At 34.9% G+C, this 18651-nt stretch overlaps 1 protein-coding gene across 2 annotated transcripts; it reads left to right on the top strand.

The window, feature by feature from the left end:
- Positions 1-33: 33 nt before the first annotated feature.
- Positions 34-18046, top strand: mtmr12 (myotubularin related protein 12). Of its 2 annotated transcripts, XM_067407192.1 has the most exons (17): positions 34-233; positions 3814-3871; positions 4563-4702; positions 6194-6266; positions 6358-6494; positions 6582-6669; positions 8417-8540; positions 8965-9034; positions 9133-9230; positions 9591-9715; positions 9847-9925; positions 10017-10087; positions 10330-10499; positions 13105-13281; positions 13558-13716; positions 13972-14022; positions 15577-18046. In XM_067407192.1, exons 1-17 carry the CDS (start codon positions 165-167, stop codon positions 16147-16149), a joined length of 2262 nt encoding a protein of 753 aa, XP_067263293.1. In that variant the 5' UTR covers positions 34-164; the 3' UTR covers positions 16150-18046. The 2 variants fall into 2 exon arrangements, with proteins under 2 accessions (XP_067263293.1, XP_067263294.1); XM_067407193.1 differs by lacking the exon at positions 13972-14022 and having other exon boundaries at positions 36-233.
- The last annotated feature ends 605 nt before the right edge of the window (positions 18047-18651 follow it).

Raw genomic sequence — 18651 nt, 5'->3', positions numbered from 1 at the left:
GCCAATGACGCCGAATGGGCGCGGTTTGCTGTCAGAGCTGGTTTTTCCTTCAGCCAAAGGAAATGCGCTTGAGAAAGGAGAGGTGGAGAGAGAGGAAAGTTGTGTTCGCACTCTCCCGGATTTCCACCTGACTGCTCGGGAAGCGGGATACTGGGACAGGCAAAATGTTGAGTTTGGGGAGCGGAGGAGCGAAGTCTTCAAAACCGTCATTTGTGTCTTATGTTACACCCGAGGTAAGCGAAAGCTTTCAAGCAGTATTACACAAACGCCGTTTTCAAAACAACCCAGAGACACTGTTTTTGACTAAACCGAGTTGAAACAGCGGACAGTCGTGCACTGGGCGAGGTTAGTGTGCCATTCTGAAGTTGACACTGTTGACTTGTTACAAGTTTAGAGACTAACAGGGAAATCTGAGTTTTGTGTGCGTTTCGTTCACATGGAAAAATGCATAAAAAAAAAAAAAATTATTCAGTTAACATCTTTAAGTTTACTAACTTCGCACTGACGACTAAAATTCAGTTCTGTGGACACTTCTGTGGAAAGTAAAAAAAATAAATAAAAAAAAAAGTCAGTTCAGTCTGCTTGGAGGTTGTAATCCAGGTATTTGAATTATTTATTTTTTAATAATAAATAAAATATAAAAAATAATATAATTAAAAATAATTATAAATAAAAAATAAAACCTGTTCTTTGGAGTACAAAATGAGAAGATTGTTCATTTTGTGTAGCTCAAACTGTACAGTGCGGTGCTTGCAACACCAAGGTCATGGGTTCATATCCTAGGGAATACCTGAACTGATTGAATTTGTACTTTGAATGCAGTGCAAGTCACTTTGGATAAAAAGCATCTGCAAAATGTAAATGTTGTCACTTAAGGTAGAATGACAGTTTCAGCCACTGTTAAATTTCATTTTATTAAAATAATTGTATTTTTTGAATAGTAAAATAAAACCTGTAGCTGTAGTTTACCTTTTTTGCCAAACAATTTTGTCAGATAAATACCTTAACCAAGTGTTTTGTTGAAAAAAAATAAATAAAATGTGGTTAGTGCTACAATAGTCCTATTTACGATGGTGCTTACTGTGGACTGATAAGCCCAAGTCATTGATGGTGCACTGCTGCATTACAAAATGTCATTATTACTTTTATTTCCAGTTAAAGCATTGATTTGTAGAGAGGGAGAAGTTATTAAATTTCTTACTAGGTCAGTTGCAAAAATAATACATTGAAGATCAGTGTTGGGAAAGTTACTTTTAAAAGTAATGCATTACAATTTACTCCCTAAAAAAAGTAATTGATTGCATTACTTAGTTACCTTTTACAACAAGTAATGCGTTATATTACTTTTGTGTTATTTAATCTCACCTGGGCTGGGCTTGTTTGTTTGTTTTTAATAACAATAAAAAGTTCTATTTTTGGCAAAATGTAAAGGCCCTTTCGCACCAAAAGTGAAACGAATAAGCTTCAGACTGATCACACATGTAATGTTTATCTAAAGTAATTTTTGCTTATTAGTATGGCTGAATTGGATCATACAAGGTCAGCAGCAAAGACATTGGTTAATAAAGTGAGACTGAATACATAAAGTATATTGTTTAATTTAATATATTTAATTATTGCAGGTTTTTGCAATATCCAAAGATTGCATTTCACTGTTTTTATTCATTTTGAGTAATACTCTGTTTTTGTTCAAGTGAGATGAGTCAGTGTTCACATTTAGTCTAGAACTACAATAACCGTCATGTTTACACAGCGCACACAACACCTCTGCACTTTATTTCTCTTAACATGGGGATGGGAGAGCTGTTGGTCAATAAGTGGGAAAACAAAGTAACATGCTCATTAAATTAGATATTTTGTTGTAAATTTATAAGTAATGCATTACTAGTTACTTGAAATAAGTAATCTAATTACGTAACTCAAATTACTTGTAATGTGTTACCCCCAACACTGTTGACGATCAAGCTTGTATCGTTTTATCAACTCCCTGTCATCATATAACTCCAATACATTATATCTTTTTTGGAAAGTGTGTGGTCTCCTCATCTCTGCTGGCATCTTGTTACTTCTAACAAGGTTAGGATACCTCTCCAGCACTCTTAATAATAATTTAGGAGCTGAGACCTAGTCTTAACATATAGGAACCTTTATGAAGCACACTTATTCTTAAATCTAGGAATAAGACTAAAATTACGTCATTCTTAGAATTTTGACACTCTTCAAATTTTGCTCCGAGCAGCTTTATACATATAGCTCCTGGTCTTATGTAAAGATAAGACTGAAGAGTTCAACTAATTCTCTTTCTGAAGATCAGAAACTGGGGCATGGTCAGATCTCACAGCGCTCTCCCCATTTTTGTTGGCTGGATATTAATGAAGGCCTACTGTGATCCATAACATTTACATAAATGGCAAGAACATGTGTATTTAACGTCTCAAGTTTCAAAAGCAAATTTTAAGAGATTTTTTTTTTTTTTTTTTACCCTGAGGAAGTCATTAGGGAAAGGAGTGTCCAAGATGCTTGGGGCTGTTTGTGAAGTTTTAAGCAGATTTTTTCAGCTGGCCTCATGATAGCCAGGATGTTTGATGGCTTCCTTTTCTTTATTTAGCCTATCCTGTTTGTTTTGACTGAACTTGTATAATTTTCACACATTGGCATTAAATTATTGATTTTGCAGTTTTCAACTGCCACTTTTATATGTTCTAGCCAATAACAAAGTAATTTACCTAATTTAAATTTTAAAGTTGCAGATATATCACAAGGCTGCTGCTAAAATTCATGGTACCAGAGACAAAATTATTATAGTGTGCTGATGTTGCTAAAACAGTGCTGATGTTGTTCAATTTTGACTCCGTTCTCATTATATTAGGTTACATTACTCATAGATAGATAGATAGATAGATAGATAGATAGATAGATAGATATAGATAGATAGATAGATAGATAGATAGATAGATAGATAGATAGATAGATAGATAGATAGATAGATAGATAGATAGATAGATAGATAGATAGATAGCTTTTATTGTCCCTTAACGGGAAATTTGTTTTTTTTTTTGTTTCACAGACAGTCATACAGTACACGTAACTGGCATACAAAAAAAAAAAAAAACATATGTACACAAAAACAACAACACAAAAGCACAAAAAGGTAGATGTTCAGCTTTGTAGCCTGTTAAGAATTGAAATTGCAGATGGTACAAAGCTCTTTTTGAAACGAGCCCTTCTCCATGTCGGGGTCCTGTACCTGCGCCCGGAAGTCATAATGTTAAAGGGATGGTTTACCCAAAAATGAAAATGCATAATTTACTCACCCTCATGTCATTCCAAACCTGATTTCTGATTTTATTTTGAGAAATGTCACAGTGTCCCCCCCAAGTCAATGGTCACCAAAACTGGTTACCAGCATTCTTTAAAATATCTTCTTTTGTGTTATAAATATAATAAAAGAGGCCTTACAGGTTTGAAACAATGTGAGGGAGAGTAAATGATGACAGAATCTTCATTTTTTGGTGAACTATCCCTTTAATGTAAGATATCATGACAGTGTAGGTTTCTCATACTACTTGTATTCTTATACCTATGCTATGCAGCAGTTTGATTTTCATTACAGAGCAGATGTCCTGTGGAGGCATCTAGATTTCAAATATTCACTTACTTAGCATCTGGCACTGTGTGAAATGTGACATGATGTATTTGGCATTATTTTGCAATATAGTACTTGTGAAAATGCCATTTAGTAAGATATTTTATTAGATAATCAATCAAGTGTACAGTTTATATATACAATTTTATTGCTTCTGTCTTCTCTAGGAAATAAAATTGGAGAAAGACCTGCCAAAGAAAGAGAAACATCCTGATTTGCTACCAGGTAAATATGAAATCCCTCACACAATGTTCTGCTATCTCAGGTTTTTCTTGTTATTATTGTCAGTTAATCTAAAATTCTTTTTGTGTTAGTGGTACACAGGTTGGGTGTAAATTTCAATTCAGACTTATAATTGCTCTTTAATTCAGACTGTAACTTCTAGAGAGCTCATTTAATGTTTTGCAGATACAGAAAAGTGGATAATATACTAAAACACTGACAGCATTTCTTCAAAGCTCTGCACATCACAAAACAAACTTATACTATCAGCCTCTGTTATTGGCATTGTGTTTATGTCTGACATTGTGATACTGTGTTAAAGTCTTGTTTGTACACACTGGCTGTCCAAACCGATTATTTGTGTATACGATTAGAATCAGATCTAAATGATTGATTGTCCACACTGTGTATTGCAACTTTTTCATTTCGTGGAATATCTGTGTTGGTTTCCATGGCAATGATGTTGCATTGGAAGGACTGTCAAAAACAACATGGAGGGGTTTGCGATGTTGTGTCTTAGAATATGACAATGTGAAGCTGTATCGCTGCACTACTAATGAAGCAGCAACAGAAACGGAGACTGGAATGAACGGCTTTATTCCACACCTCATCACTGGATATGAAAAATCAGATTTGGGCTGACTGTCTGAACAAGGCTTAACTGACATGACTTTGCTAATCTGTTGCTTCTTAGGTGAAGTGGTGTTCTGTAGTGCCAACCCCATTCTCAAATACACTCAAGATGACCTCTCCCAGCGTGGCATCTTTGGCACATTGTTCTGCACCAATTTTCGTGTTACATTCCTTAGTGATGAGCCGAAACAGGAAGAGACGGTGAGGACACGTAAAATCATTCAAACCCTACTGTTCTGACCCTATTTCATGAGAAAGTGGAACTATTTTATGGTAACATGGTAATTTCATATACAATTTGATTTGTATGAAAAAGTAAGATTTAAAAAAAAAAAAAAAATCCTCTGTGTGGTCTAAACAACTCATATGAAAATGTACAAATGCAAACTCACCACAACGTAAAATAGTAACTAATTGCCGTGAGAGTTTTCCTGTTCAATCAACATATCAACACTGTATTCAGAAAACAAAATGGTCACATCTACTGAGTGAATAGCAGAATGCTATCACCTAAGGAACAATGTATAATTTCTAATTCTGGCTTACCGACTACAGAACCACAGTGCTTTTTTAAAGACATTATGTACTTCCTGTGTGTAGACTGCAGCATTCTTGTACACAGTGAGGTTTGAAGAGAAGATAACATGTGATCTAGATGCTTATTTAATTGTAATCTTAATGATAAATATGATCAATTAAACATTTTTATTTAAAATCTATGCAGATTTGGCGAGGTGCATTGCCTGTAGTTGCAGAGGGCATGACTAAATGTGTTAATATTTTTTTTATAAGTCTTTATTATTTTTAGTTATAATTGTGCTAAATGAATGCATTAAATTGGCAGCTGTAATACTATTCCAAAACAGTTTCAGAGAGATTGGGTAAATCACAGTGTAAAGTAAGACTTTGTTACTTTAAAAAAATTCCAAAAAGCCTAAATAAATTAAGCTCTGCAGATCTGCTAATATTGTGTGCTCCTGTACGATACATACTTTTTCCTCATTTGTAAGTCAGGTTTGAATAAAAGCGCCTGCTAAATGAGCAAATAGAAAAAGTGTGAATGCAATCTAACTTTGTGAAACATTGTTTGCCAAACTGGGGGACCTTGCATGAGGAACTGTGTTGTGAGTACTCTCGCTTTAGCTGCCATTTCAGGAACTTGAGTGTCTGACTCACTGGCAGTGAAATTCTGGTGGGAAACCAGTGACTTACAGCAGGCTCAAATGGTCAGGTATTCATAAAGTGCCAGGTATTTTTGTTTTTGGTTAGTTTTTTTTGTGCTTTTTTACATGTTGACTAAGACTGGTGTATGAATACGTAAATAATCTAATCAGTAATCTTAAAAAGCTGCAAAACAATGCTGCTGGTCAGATGTTAGTGTTGGTTGGTATCAAGAGGTTTCATCGGCTAATTTCAGACGTATATTTGGAGGTGGCTAAACAAGAAGGAAAGAGTGTTTCACTCTTGATTTCACAAATAAAATATTGTGTGAACGTTTGATACAGCACACTGAACAAGGCAACAACGTCAGCCTTTCCTGTTAGCTACAGTGTGCTATATAAAAATGCACCTTTCACAGCTGACTGAGCATTTGTTAATTACTGTCTTTTGCAAGCCTTGTTTACTTTGGTACTATTGTCTGCTTTGTGAAAGTACAATAAGAGGCTATTGTGTCACTTACGTTTGTTTCAGTCCAAGACCTTTAAGAACAAACTCTATGGAGAAAATGACATTCCATTAATGTGTGTGGATCACATCTATGGTGGTAATAATCGTTTTTACTTTTTATCATAAATGATTATAGATCTGTTTTTGGTTTGAATTGAGCTCTGAGAAACATTTCATTTCTTTTAAAGTTTATGATGAAAAAAAGAAACTGATAACAGGAAGCTTCGTGAAGAACAAATACCCATCCAAAATGATCATTCACTGTAAAGATCTACGTGTCTTTCAGTTCTGTCTTACATTCACAAAGGAGGAAGACACCAAAAAGGTAATTTGTTTAACATGAGGACTAAAATGTATGCATTTTAGAAAGAGTTTCACATCTCCTTGTGCATTTGTTTGTTTGTTTTGTCAGATCTTTCAGGGTATTGCTCACCATTGTTTGGAGGAGAAATCTCTGAAGTGCGTCTTTGCTTTTTCCTTTGCTGGGACACCAAGCCCAGGTACGGATTTTAGCTCATGTTAGAGGCTTTCCTTGTGTTACTTTGGCTACATTCCATATTTTCACTTGTTGGTTAAATACAGCTGTTGTCTGAGTATCAATAATCGGATAATCCACTAAGCACATGTAACCACTAATGCAACATGAGGGAAAACATCACCATGAGAAGTTCATGAAGTCACACTTATGCAGAACATGAACTTTGCACACGCCTGAAATGCAGACGTACATGCAGCACTGGATGTCTAGCACCAGCTGCTAAATTCTGATCATAGTCTATGCAACTGGAATTCAACAGATGGTTGCAAGAACAACAGCCAGACTCTCTTTATAGACTTTATATGTTCCAGATTATCTTTCTGGATTCTGTTTTATAAATATGCTTAAATATTTTTTAAACTATCTTTTTATAGTTGCTGCAGCCTCATCCTGTTATTATTCTCTTCAACAGCCGTTTTATCACTTAAAGCTGCAGTCAGTAACTTTTTTTGGGTTAAAAATGATCAAATCAATTTTTGAGCAGGTACATAACCAGCCAGTGTTCAAAACTATCTCCTTACCTTAGCCCAATTCACAACAGTAAGCTTGTAATAATGTGTTCTAATCCGAGTGGTACTGGCGGGTTTCCGCGGGAAATTCGAGTACGCAGCCATTCGTCTTTGCATCATTACGTTACGTCTGTTTTGAGTCCCAGCTAGTAGGCTATATGGTATGTGAGGATGCTGCAGGTAGATAATTTATAGCCTTTTCTCACAGCAGCTGCAATAATTAAACTTATCATTTTGATGTGGGATTGTATTTTATGACAAATTAACTTTAGAAATTAGGCTGTATAGAAATGGAAATCTACAGGTAACGCTAATACACACTAAAAACACGTAGTCACGCACTGCTGATGTTGTTAACATTAACAATTTGAGAACAAAGTATAACAATAATAATAATTTGCATGGTTTGATGTGGTATGAGCTAAGCGATCGTTAGATTTAATCACCATTGGCAGTGCAATTTATTGTAATGCTTTTTTCTCAGTTGGTCAGAACAAAAGTGGCAGATTTGTTACTTACAGATGACATTTTCCATTTAAAATTCTTATTTTAGTCATACTTCCAAGACGTAGAATCTGTGATTCCGAAGTACAGTAACCTACAAACAGAGTTTCAAACAGAGATGGCGACAAAGAGGCAAAACTTACGGACTGCAGCTTTAAATATATTATCTTAATATAATGAAATGACAGTACAACATAATATTCATCTGTTTAATGACAAGATTACAGTAAAAAAGTTGTTTTAGAGTGCTCAACAAGGATTTATATGTACCAGGAATTTTTTTTAATTAAATTACAAAAAAAATGACCTGATATTTAATTTGCAGTAATTTGATGGAAAACAATGGCATTATTAATTTCTAACTCAAGCTTCTTAGAATCATTTCCACAAAGCTCTTTTGTCAGCTAGCTAGCAAGCAAAGTTACTTCTTCTACAGCATTTATTAATCTTAGTCAATGTTAATTTCAACATTTACTAAAACATTATTAAAATCAAATGTTGTATTTGTTAACATTACTTAATGCACTGTGAACTAACATGAACAAACAATGAACGACTGTATTTTTATAAACTAACATTAACAAAGATTAATAAATACAGTAATTAATGTATTGCTCATTGTTCATAGTTCATGTTAGTTAATACATTAATTTAACAAATAAGACTTTTTTTGTAAAGTGCAGACTTTATTTGCAGAAATACAGAGGAAACATGAGACAATAATGTTTGACTCACCAGAGGACTGGACACAGGAAATGAAACGGACCAGAGCGAAATGTAGATTGGTCACAGAAAATGAGAACTTTGAACTCTCTCAAAGGTACTTCATGCTGTTGTTGTTGGTGGCTATAAAGTGTCTGCTGATATTGTGTTACTACTGTTTTTATTACAAGGTAATGATATAATCTCTAGTCTATTATAGTCTTTATGTACTACTGACCTAGATTTTTGTAAGATCAATCCGACACCGTTTATATTTGGGTAGTTCAAAACTGCTGTAAATGGTTTTAGATTATGGAACTTATTTTAATCTGTTTTTTGCAGTTAAATAGTCCTGCAGTGAATATATGTTCATTTTCAAAACAACAAATGTATTCTCTCAATTAATATAGGGTAATGCATCTATTATAATTATAAAAGAATTAGCAAAATAGTTTTCAGTTATCTATAGCATGTCACGCATTGAAAATGTTAATATGAAATAGATGTATCCACCAAAAACACTGCTCTGACGTTGTCTCTAGGTTACCGAAGTACTTCATCATCCCAACAGCACTAGAGGATTTATTCAGCTATCAAGGGAAAGGATTGCCAGTGAGTTAAGGATTTTAACTTAACAGGATATAAACATTTACATAATTTTGTATAGTTGAATGTAACTGAAGTCGGATGCCTGTTATTTTCCTCTTTAGATCTGGTGTTGGTCTCATCACAGTGGTTGTGCTCTCTTCAAAGCGTCTTTCCCGCTTATGACACAAGAAGATGGGGATTTCCAAAAACACTTGGACACGTAATGGATTACAGTTTTTGATTCTTATTTATCCTCTGAAATCAGCCAAACTGCTGTGATATCCTCATGGTTTTTTGTGCCCTGAGTTTCTGTGTGTTTAGGTGCTGACATTCAAGGGCACTGTTCTTTATCAAAGAACAACATGCCTTATCTAGTAGTGCTCATCAGCATGAACCAGTGTAACCTTTTTTTTTTTTTTTTTTTGGTCATGTAAAATGGTGTCCACCGCAGATAAAATGGTCATGTAACATGGTGTCCACCACAGCGAACAAAAAATAAAAATGTAGTATTATCTTATTTTGACTGTCAGTGGAACCCTCACATTGACAAATTCTGTTTTTTTTTTTTCTTCTGTTGCAGAATGTTAAATGCAGTCGCACATAATTACCTTTACTCTGTAAAAACAGAGGACCTCTCAGAATCCCTTCCTACAATCCTTGACATCCAGCAGTCATATAACAAGTTCAAACAATTCTTTCTTATCGGTGAGTCACAGAATATACTGAACTCTCTTTCACAAGAAAAGGTGAAAAAATCCTCAAATATTAAATGAAAGGATGGGTATTTTGTTTGCAGTCATTTTGTGTAACTCACTTTATTATTATTTGTCTCTTAGATAATTCAACTGATTTTTGGATGTCGGATATGAAATGGTTCTCTTCCGTTGAAAGCTCAGGATGGCTAGACATTATTAGGTCAGGTTACACAAAAAAAAAATCCTAAATTGTGTGATTTACTTATTAGACTATGAAACTATTAACAAAGTGTATTTAATGTCCTCAACAGACAATGTCTCCAAAAAGCAGTAGAGGTGGTTGAATGTATTGATAAAGACAACACAAATGTCCTTATAACAGGTAAGTCAAGTGTGTTTCAACTATATTGTCTTATATTGTGATTTTAAAACATTGTTTTGATTGTTTGAACAATCTGGCATGTCAGGGATGGGACCACCTGTTTGTTCAGAGTTGGTTGAAGTGTCTGAGAGAACTGCAGTACCTCACCTTTAAAAATAAAGTACTTTTAAACCTCGATGGATCTATCTTTGACTTTGAGATTGCATCCCCTGATGTTTTATGTTGTTATTGATTGATTGCAGAGGAAGAGGGAACAGATCTGTGCTGTGTGATCTCCAGTCTGGCTCAGATAATGCTGGACCCTTATTACAGAACACTTATGGGTTTCCAGAGTCTGGTGCAGAAGGAGTGGGTGGCTGGTTGCCATGCCTTCCTGGATCGATGTAATCACCTCCATCAGAAAGACAAGGAGGTAATTATTGCATGCTCATTCTTGTCTGTTGTTTCTTCATAGGCTTAGTGGAAAGTTACTGTTTTATATTTTCATATTTTCATTATTCATAACATCTGAGGTTTTTTTTGCTGCAGAACGATGAATTATACATTTGTCACTTCAACCAATCTCCTGCACTAGTATCATGTTTTTTTGTTCCACTCTGCAGACTTTTTCTTCTCATATAAAAAAATCACCTAAAGTCAATGCCCATTTATTTTATGGTTTACTAAGTATTCATGTGATAAACAGGATAATATACAGTCAACCAGTCACTATTCATAGTTTTCAGTCATGTTACTGGTGCAGACTCAGAGACCTGGAGAGCAAAAGATCTATACAGCTGCAGCACAGGCCTGTAAATTTCCCATCTGTTTCAAGCCACAGATTTTTAGATCACCTATCAAAAGAAGAAAAACAAGATATGTGAACAAAATGCAAGTTTTGCGATCCATATAAAGCACCCGCCACAGTATTTCAATCACTAAAAATTGCTGGACATTCTAAGAGCTTAATGTGAAAAAACATTTATAGTACCTTAATGTACTAAAACAGTAATATTAAAAGACCAAATTCAGTATGTACCTTATTGATGATGCATAATATATACAGAGAGCATATGAACTCAGAATATGAATGCAACACATTAAAAGTCTAAGAATTTTCTTTATAATGGTTTTCTATGGGAATACGCATAAAAACTGTGCGTTGCATTTATATTCTGGGTTCATTCGCTTGCCTGTACTTAGTATGCATTATAATATCACTGTCTTACTACATTAGTACTTATTACAAAGCTGGTAAAAATAGCTGGCAGGCAATGGAGGAAAGCCCTGTTTTGCCCTCAGGGTGGCCATTCCTATTCAGCTTATTTTTTCACATAAAAAGAGCAGGCACGGGCATTTGTAATTTGATTGTGTCTGGCTTCTGGTGTCATTTGCTTCCAGTTATTTTAGCTGTACAAAAACAGCCTGTTATACAGCTTTATATTGCAAACTTTTAATTGTTATCATATTATTTTAAAGGCACAATACGTAAGATTTTTAGATTAAATTATCCAAAAACCACTAGAACATTGTTATATATATTGTTGACTTGTGTACTTACATTAACCCAAATGTTTCCAACAACGTTTAAAGGAACACTCCACTTTTTTTGAAAATAGGCTCATTTTCCAACTCCCCTAAAGTTAAACAGTTGAGTTTTACCGTTTTCGAATCCATTCAGCCGATCTCCGGTTCTGGCGGTACCACTAGCTTAGCATAGTTCATTGAATCTGATTAGACCGTTAGCATCGCGCTTAAAAATGACCAAAGAGTTTTGATATTTTTCCTATTTAAAACTTGACTCTTCTGTAGTTAAATCGTGTACTAAGACCGACGGAAAATAAAAAGTTGTGATTTTCTAGGCTGATATGGCTAGGAACTATACTCTCATTCAGGCGTAATAATCAAGGAACTTTGCTGACGTTCCATGGCTGCAGCAGGCGCAATGATATTACGCAGCGCCCGTGAGCCCCTGCTTGCACAGGGAACGTGCCTTGCAACCATGGAGACGTTTGTGAGAGACGCTGCGTAATATCATTGCGCCTGCTGCAGCCATGATACGGCAGCAAAGTTCCTCATAAATATGTTTATTTGCACTACCATTAAGCACAAGCGCCACATACTGTCAGGGAGTGAATTTGCACATTCACTCTGCGCATCGCCAATGAAAATCGCTTGGGAATGAACACAAAAAAACGTCTTGAAAAACGCTGGCGATAAACGTGTGCGATATTTGTCCCAGTGTGTACATGCCTTAACGTTATAACTTAACTTTAAAGACACTCAAATGTATTTATTATGATTGTTTTTACCATGTAAAACAGCATTGCGTTACCCCACATACGCAACGAAAAGAGCAGAAGTGGCCGACTGCAGCAAAAGCATAAAGCTCCACTGAACTTGAGACCAGTGTGCATCGCAGGTGTCCATAATATATTTAGTATTCGCTCCAGTGGCCTTGTCCCACTCCCACGGCTCTCAAGCTGTCCTGCTTCATACCACTGTAACATTAGTAAAACTTGAATACATTAGCTCATCCATAAACATGATTTCTGCCCGAGTCCATCGGATTCCTTTCCATCAGCTGTGGAGGTGAAGACAACAACACCCATAATTCTACGTACATTTACAGTGTCGTCAAGCTACGCCTTTGTTTTGAATAAGCGCCACTAGCGGCAAAAATTACATATTGTGCTTTTAATTTCATTATAATAATCATAAGGACATCGGTTTATAGCGCCGATAGTTTTACAGTTTACAGCACTTTGTTATTGTTGTAGTAAATAACTACAAGGCCTATGAATGGAATTCTCACACATAAAAAAAAAAAAAATTCACTTCCGCACTGCAAAATAAGGTGGATAAGGATGTGACGTCATATGAAAAATATGAATTGCTAAATAAATCCCTTCAGAATGAGATCTCCCTACTAGAATTTAATTTGCAGTCATCAGTTGTTCATTTAATTATGAATGATTGATGATATGTTCTCATCCTCATTTTTTTTAAAAATTTGATTCCTGTTTCTCAATGCCTAGTGCCATTCTCCGGTCTTCCTCTTGTTCCTGGAATGCGTGTGGCAGCTTGTTCAGCAGCACAGCCCGGCTTTCCAGTTCTCCGAGACTTACCTGACTGTGCTGTCCGACAGTGTTCACGTGCCAATCTTCAGCACCTTTCTGTTCAACTCTGCCCATCACAGAGAAAGTGTTATGAAGGTAGAACTTATGTATTTTATGTTTTTTAATAACTATTTTTGTTGAGATTGATGTTATTTTGATGTTGTGATTGCAGCTTAGAGTCAGTTTGCTACACTATTTTCCATTTTGAGTATTGCATTCACCATTCTGCTTCGAAGTACAGTGGCTAAAAAGAAAACAGTCAGCCCTCTGTAATGTCATTAGTCTACATATACTCAGGAGTTAGTGGCCATTGCCTCCCTGACACAGTCGGCACGCCTCCTGCTGACTGCCTGTGCTTGATTGTCTTGGCAGGCCGAGTCACCACTTGCACAAAGTGGCCCATTGAGCTGCCCTACAGTGTGGGACTGGTCTGTGCAGTTTGACAGCAAGGCCCAGAATTTCTTCTTTAACCCACTGTATTCAGAGAAGGTGAAACATGAGAAGACTGCACGCAAAACTCACAAGCCCAAGGTGAGAGTATGAAATGCTTTACTATCTATTACCCATCTTAGGGCCTGTTTATAACTGATCATTTCATGTGTTTTTACTGATTGGATAGCCATCTGATTTGTTAAAATGGTTCCACATAACTTGGACACATAAATGTGTTGCCGCAAAAAAAAAAAAAAATTAAATCCGATCTTCAATTCCCGCTCTATATGCAATTTTAACGGCGTTCACATCAACAAAAGCAACAGATATCAGCTGCATTTTATTTATCATCAGCTAATTTCAAGATCAAAAACCACAATAGGAGAGAGAGCGCCATCAGCAATGGTAAGATTAGTCTCACTACTTTTAACGAAGATGATTTTGTGTTACTTTCAATTTTGTTTGCAGCAGTTTGCTCTTTGGCTTGCTGAAGAGATACTCATCTGCTGCCATATCTAGCTATAACATTTTATATAGCCTATAATGCGCTCTCACACGTTTATTTTTTACTGTTCTGGAAGGAGTAAAATTTGAATTTGAACCACTGAATTTGTGGAAGTGAATTTGTAAAGCGAAATAAAATGGACAGAAAATTGCTAGTTGAATTTTATAGGTTGTATTTTTAAACACAATAAATATTTTGGAAGTGAAATCTGAAAGGTGAATATAAATTATTGAATTTTTAATAATGAAAATATGTACGTGAAATATTTTGAATTGAAATATTCACAGCTTAAATATACAACCATGTTGAATTTCAGCCCATAAAAATGCAAGCCTTCAAAATACAATGCATCAAAATGCAAGCACAGTTAAAGGATTAGTCCACTTTCAAATAAACTTTTCCTGATAATTTACTCACCCCCATGTCATCCAAGATGTTCAGTCGAAAATAAATTAAGGTTTTGATGAAAACATTCCAGGATTATTCTCCTTATAGTGGACTTCAATGGCCTCCAGACAGTTGAAGGTCAAAATTACAGTTTCAGTGCAGCTTCAAAGGGCTTTAAACGATACCAGATCATTTTCGAAAAAAAAAGAAAACAATAAAAAAAAAAAAACTGTATTCCTCGTCTGGTATTGTTTAAAGCCCTTTGAAGCTGCACTGAAACTGTGATTTTGACCTTCAACCATCTGGAGTCCATTGAAGTCCACTATAAGGAGTATAATCCTGGAATGTTTTCATCAAAAAATATTGATTTTCTTTTCGACTAAAGAAAGAAAGACATGAACATCTTGGATGACATGGGGATGAGTAAATTATTAGGAAAAGTTTATTTAAAAGTGGACTAATCCTTTGATGTAATGCATATTTTTTTTCAATTAGTGCAATTCAACAAGCTTTTCTTTCAAAAACATTTGGCATTAATTTACTTCCATATCAATTTCACTGTATAATCTGAATTATGTACAGACTTGTATTTTAAAATGTAAAATATTTAAAAAATGTAAAAACTATATTTAAATACTGAAATATATATATATATATATATATATATATATATATATATATATATATATATATATATATATATATATATATAAAAACAATAGATAAGATTAGCAAGAAACTATGAATTTAGATCAAATGATGCCACTAAAACATCTAAGCCATGGAATTATTTATTTTATATGAATAGTTATTAAAGTCACCATGAAATCAAAATTGACGATTCTTTTTGTTTATGGATTGTTGCAGTGTTTATTATAAATGATTTATCCATGAAAAAAAAAAAAAAACAAGCATGTGAACACATAAAAAGATCACTTTTTTGTGTCTTTGGCTTATTTTGTTTGCCTGATTTTTGTTCTTACTGAATAATATAATAGTTGAGTCTGTTCTGTGCATAAATTGTTTGCTTACTAATATTTAAATTGTTTTTATTTTAAAATGTATAGCACCAAAGACAGTTATCCTTACCCAGCACAGCCTTCAAAACCCCAACCAAGAAAGGTTTCTTTAAGGATGAGACAGACAGCCTTAAAAAGATGCTACGAGTGAAGCGTATCAGTCGCTGGATGGGCTCTCCTGACTCCCCTGTGGCCGCCACCCGTGAGTTCTACGAGTCCTGGCAACAGCGTCCTCTGGACTATCATGGCCTCCTGCTCCCCTGTCTGGATGGACCGGCTGTCCGCGTCTGGATGCAGCGCTACCTGCGCTGGATACCTGAGGTGCACATCCTGGGCGGAGGCTCCATGGCCGTCATGACCAAGCTTATGGAACTTCTAAATCAGGTGCAGGATCTGAAGCGTGTGCTGGAACAGAGAGACGCATCGCAAGCTGCTAAGTTTGATCACCGTCCACACCTTCCAAACCGGCTGTTCTCCTTCGGCACCTCAGGACGACTGTCATCCTCATTCCCCTTTGCTTACAGCCGCAACCGATCTTTCAAGCCCATCATTCCTACAGGTCTAATGCAAAGCCTTATGGTAACTGACAACCTAGCTAGTCAGGAAGACGAGGCCAGTTAGGTTGTGAGTTTGATTTAACAGGAAATCTGTCTTTTCCCATATGTATATGTTTAATATTATTAAATTATAATATTTTTCGGTAAATATAGGATTATATTGGCCTCGTCAGATCCAGATTAAAATCCTGATGATGGTGCTTAAAGTGCCTTGATGGTGCTAAAGCGGGTCCTTTTGGAAAGTAAAATGAGCTTTTGTCTATCCAAATGTGCCCTATTATATTGAAAACAGAATATGAGCCTTCAAACAGGATGTAAGCTCTTTTATTTTAGGTTTTTTCTTTTTTTGCATTTTGCTCTTGCTCATCACAAAACAGGAAAAGGATACAGCCCTGAACTTCCAGCCTTTCCACAAAGTGCAGTGTTACATATAATCTTTACCAAGTAACAATCCATGCAGTATTCCATTCCAGTGATCTATGGGCAATTTTATGAGTTAAAAATACATTTGACTTCCACACTTCCCTGACCGCTCACATATTTTAACTTCTGATACATCCGTGCTCCCAGCGGTCAGTCCGTACGTCCCGCTGCAGTGCTTAAAAGTGGGCAGTGTTCACTCCAGCATGTTTTAAGCTAATTATAGCAGTGAGATTTGTCTAAAAAAGGTTAAGTAATGAAAATAGTGTGGAGCCATCTACATGTATATTATTGTTACGGCTGCATTTAAAATCTTTTGAACATTAGACTATACTTACTATGGTCCAATGTGATTTCTTTCTTCGTTTTTTTTTTTTTTTTTCAGAAGCCATGTCAACCTTTGGGGTATATAAATGTTTAATGTGTAAATTGGAGCTTATATTTTGTTTTGTAAGAAAATGTAAGAAAACAGGAAGTTGAGAATAATACATGAGATCAGCTGTCTATCACTGTGACACTTATCCGTCCAATGACCAATGAACCTTTGATGCTGTAATTGGTAGTACATTATGAAACATTTTTTTAAAGGACACAAAGCTGAATAGTAATATCATCATAATTAATTTGTAACTCTAAGAACAAAATAATGGGGAAACCATTGTTTTTATGATGACAAATGCATCAATCAAACATAGTCATCACCACAGGATGTGAAAGTTTCAATCAGCACTTACACAGTGATTTTCAACTGACCAATTTAAGAGTAAATTCTCATAGTAGACTGCAAGCCTTTGCAAATATAACTATTAAGGCATAAGCTAATTTCATACTGTATCTGCATTTGTGCACATTTTTCTTATTTTCCTTTCACCGATGCCTGCAGAACTACTGCCACAAATCAACAGGCACTTTAGTCAAAAATTGTGTTGTTCGATGTCTGTTGCCCTTTTCTCCTCCACCCATAATATTTTTATTGTAATGAAACTTATGTAAGCATTGCACTGAGTTGTTATTTGTTAGCAAAGGTGAAAGGAGAAAGCAGTTTCCTGACCATTTGGTTTTTGTTAACAATCCTTTCATCCTTGTTTTGCACTACTGCTCCTTGCCAGTCAGTCACTGTTACTTGAACAGTCAGTCCGCTGTCTGTCTGATTCTGTTCACTTCAGTTCAACACTGCTCTTGTATATGACAAGTGAAGGTGAGCTGGATAAGAAACTTATTACTGTATAATTGTTTTGTATTTTTCTGTAATCAAATATAGAGTTCACATTATCAGAGTTTGGCTGTGAAATATGAAATATGTCAGATTGCTTTATTTTGGACAGTTTACTTCAAAATTATAATTTTCATGTAAAAGTAGCATTAAATACTTTTATATGTGCACGTGGGAAATATGTAACTTGCTCTTTTTGTCCACAAAATATGATTGAAATAAAAGATGTGTGATTGAAAAGATCAGTGATACTTGTGAAAAGTAACTTTTAATGCAAATTTTTCTGACTGACTTTTTTTTTTTTTTTTTTTTTTTTAAATAAATTTTTCAACAATCTTTTTTTTATGATTGTTATTCTGTGGTCTCTTTATTCTCTTTAAAGTGCACATTTATAAGAATGTAGAAAAACAAAATAGGCTGGAAATAAATGTACAGTACAACTTGGAAAGTCACCTAAAAAAATAAAGATTTTATTTAAATAAATACAAAATATTTAAATATATTATTAATGGAACCAGTGGTATCCATTGTTTTTTTTTTAGCGTCTTTGAGATACTATTAGTTTTTATAGGCGAGACACCCCAGGTGAATAGGGTAAAAAAAATAACTAATAGATATCACCATACTTCCCCAGCTGATTGATTACATTAAAAATTACAAAAATTTTTTGTATTGCAAGTTTTCAAAAATGGTATGTTTAAATATGCAAATGAGGCATTATCTAATTAAATATGTGCTAATTTGCATACATTTCTAGAACAAAAATCTGAATATTGGATGACGTCAAGTTAAAAGTTATTTAATTTTTTGGACATATTAAATACAAAGGTTTTTACAGAGGGAATTTTGGATATCTCTTTTTATCACTCTATAACTACTAGAAAATACTATCAACAGCCAGAAATTTTTTTTTATTTTTTTACCATTTTTTTT

This window comes from Chanodichthys erythropterus, chromosome 13 (genome assembly GCF_024489055.1).
Source record: "Chanodichthys erythropterus isolate Z2021 chromosome 13, ASM2448905v1, whole genome shotgun sequence".
Taxonomy (NCBI): Eukaryota; Metazoa; Chordata; class Actinopteri; order Cypriniformes; family Xenocyprididae; genus Chanodichthys; species Chanodichthys erythropterus.
The sequence above is the reverse complement of the archived record's forward strand: the minus strand, read 5'-3'. Positions and strand labels throughout refer to the sequence as shown.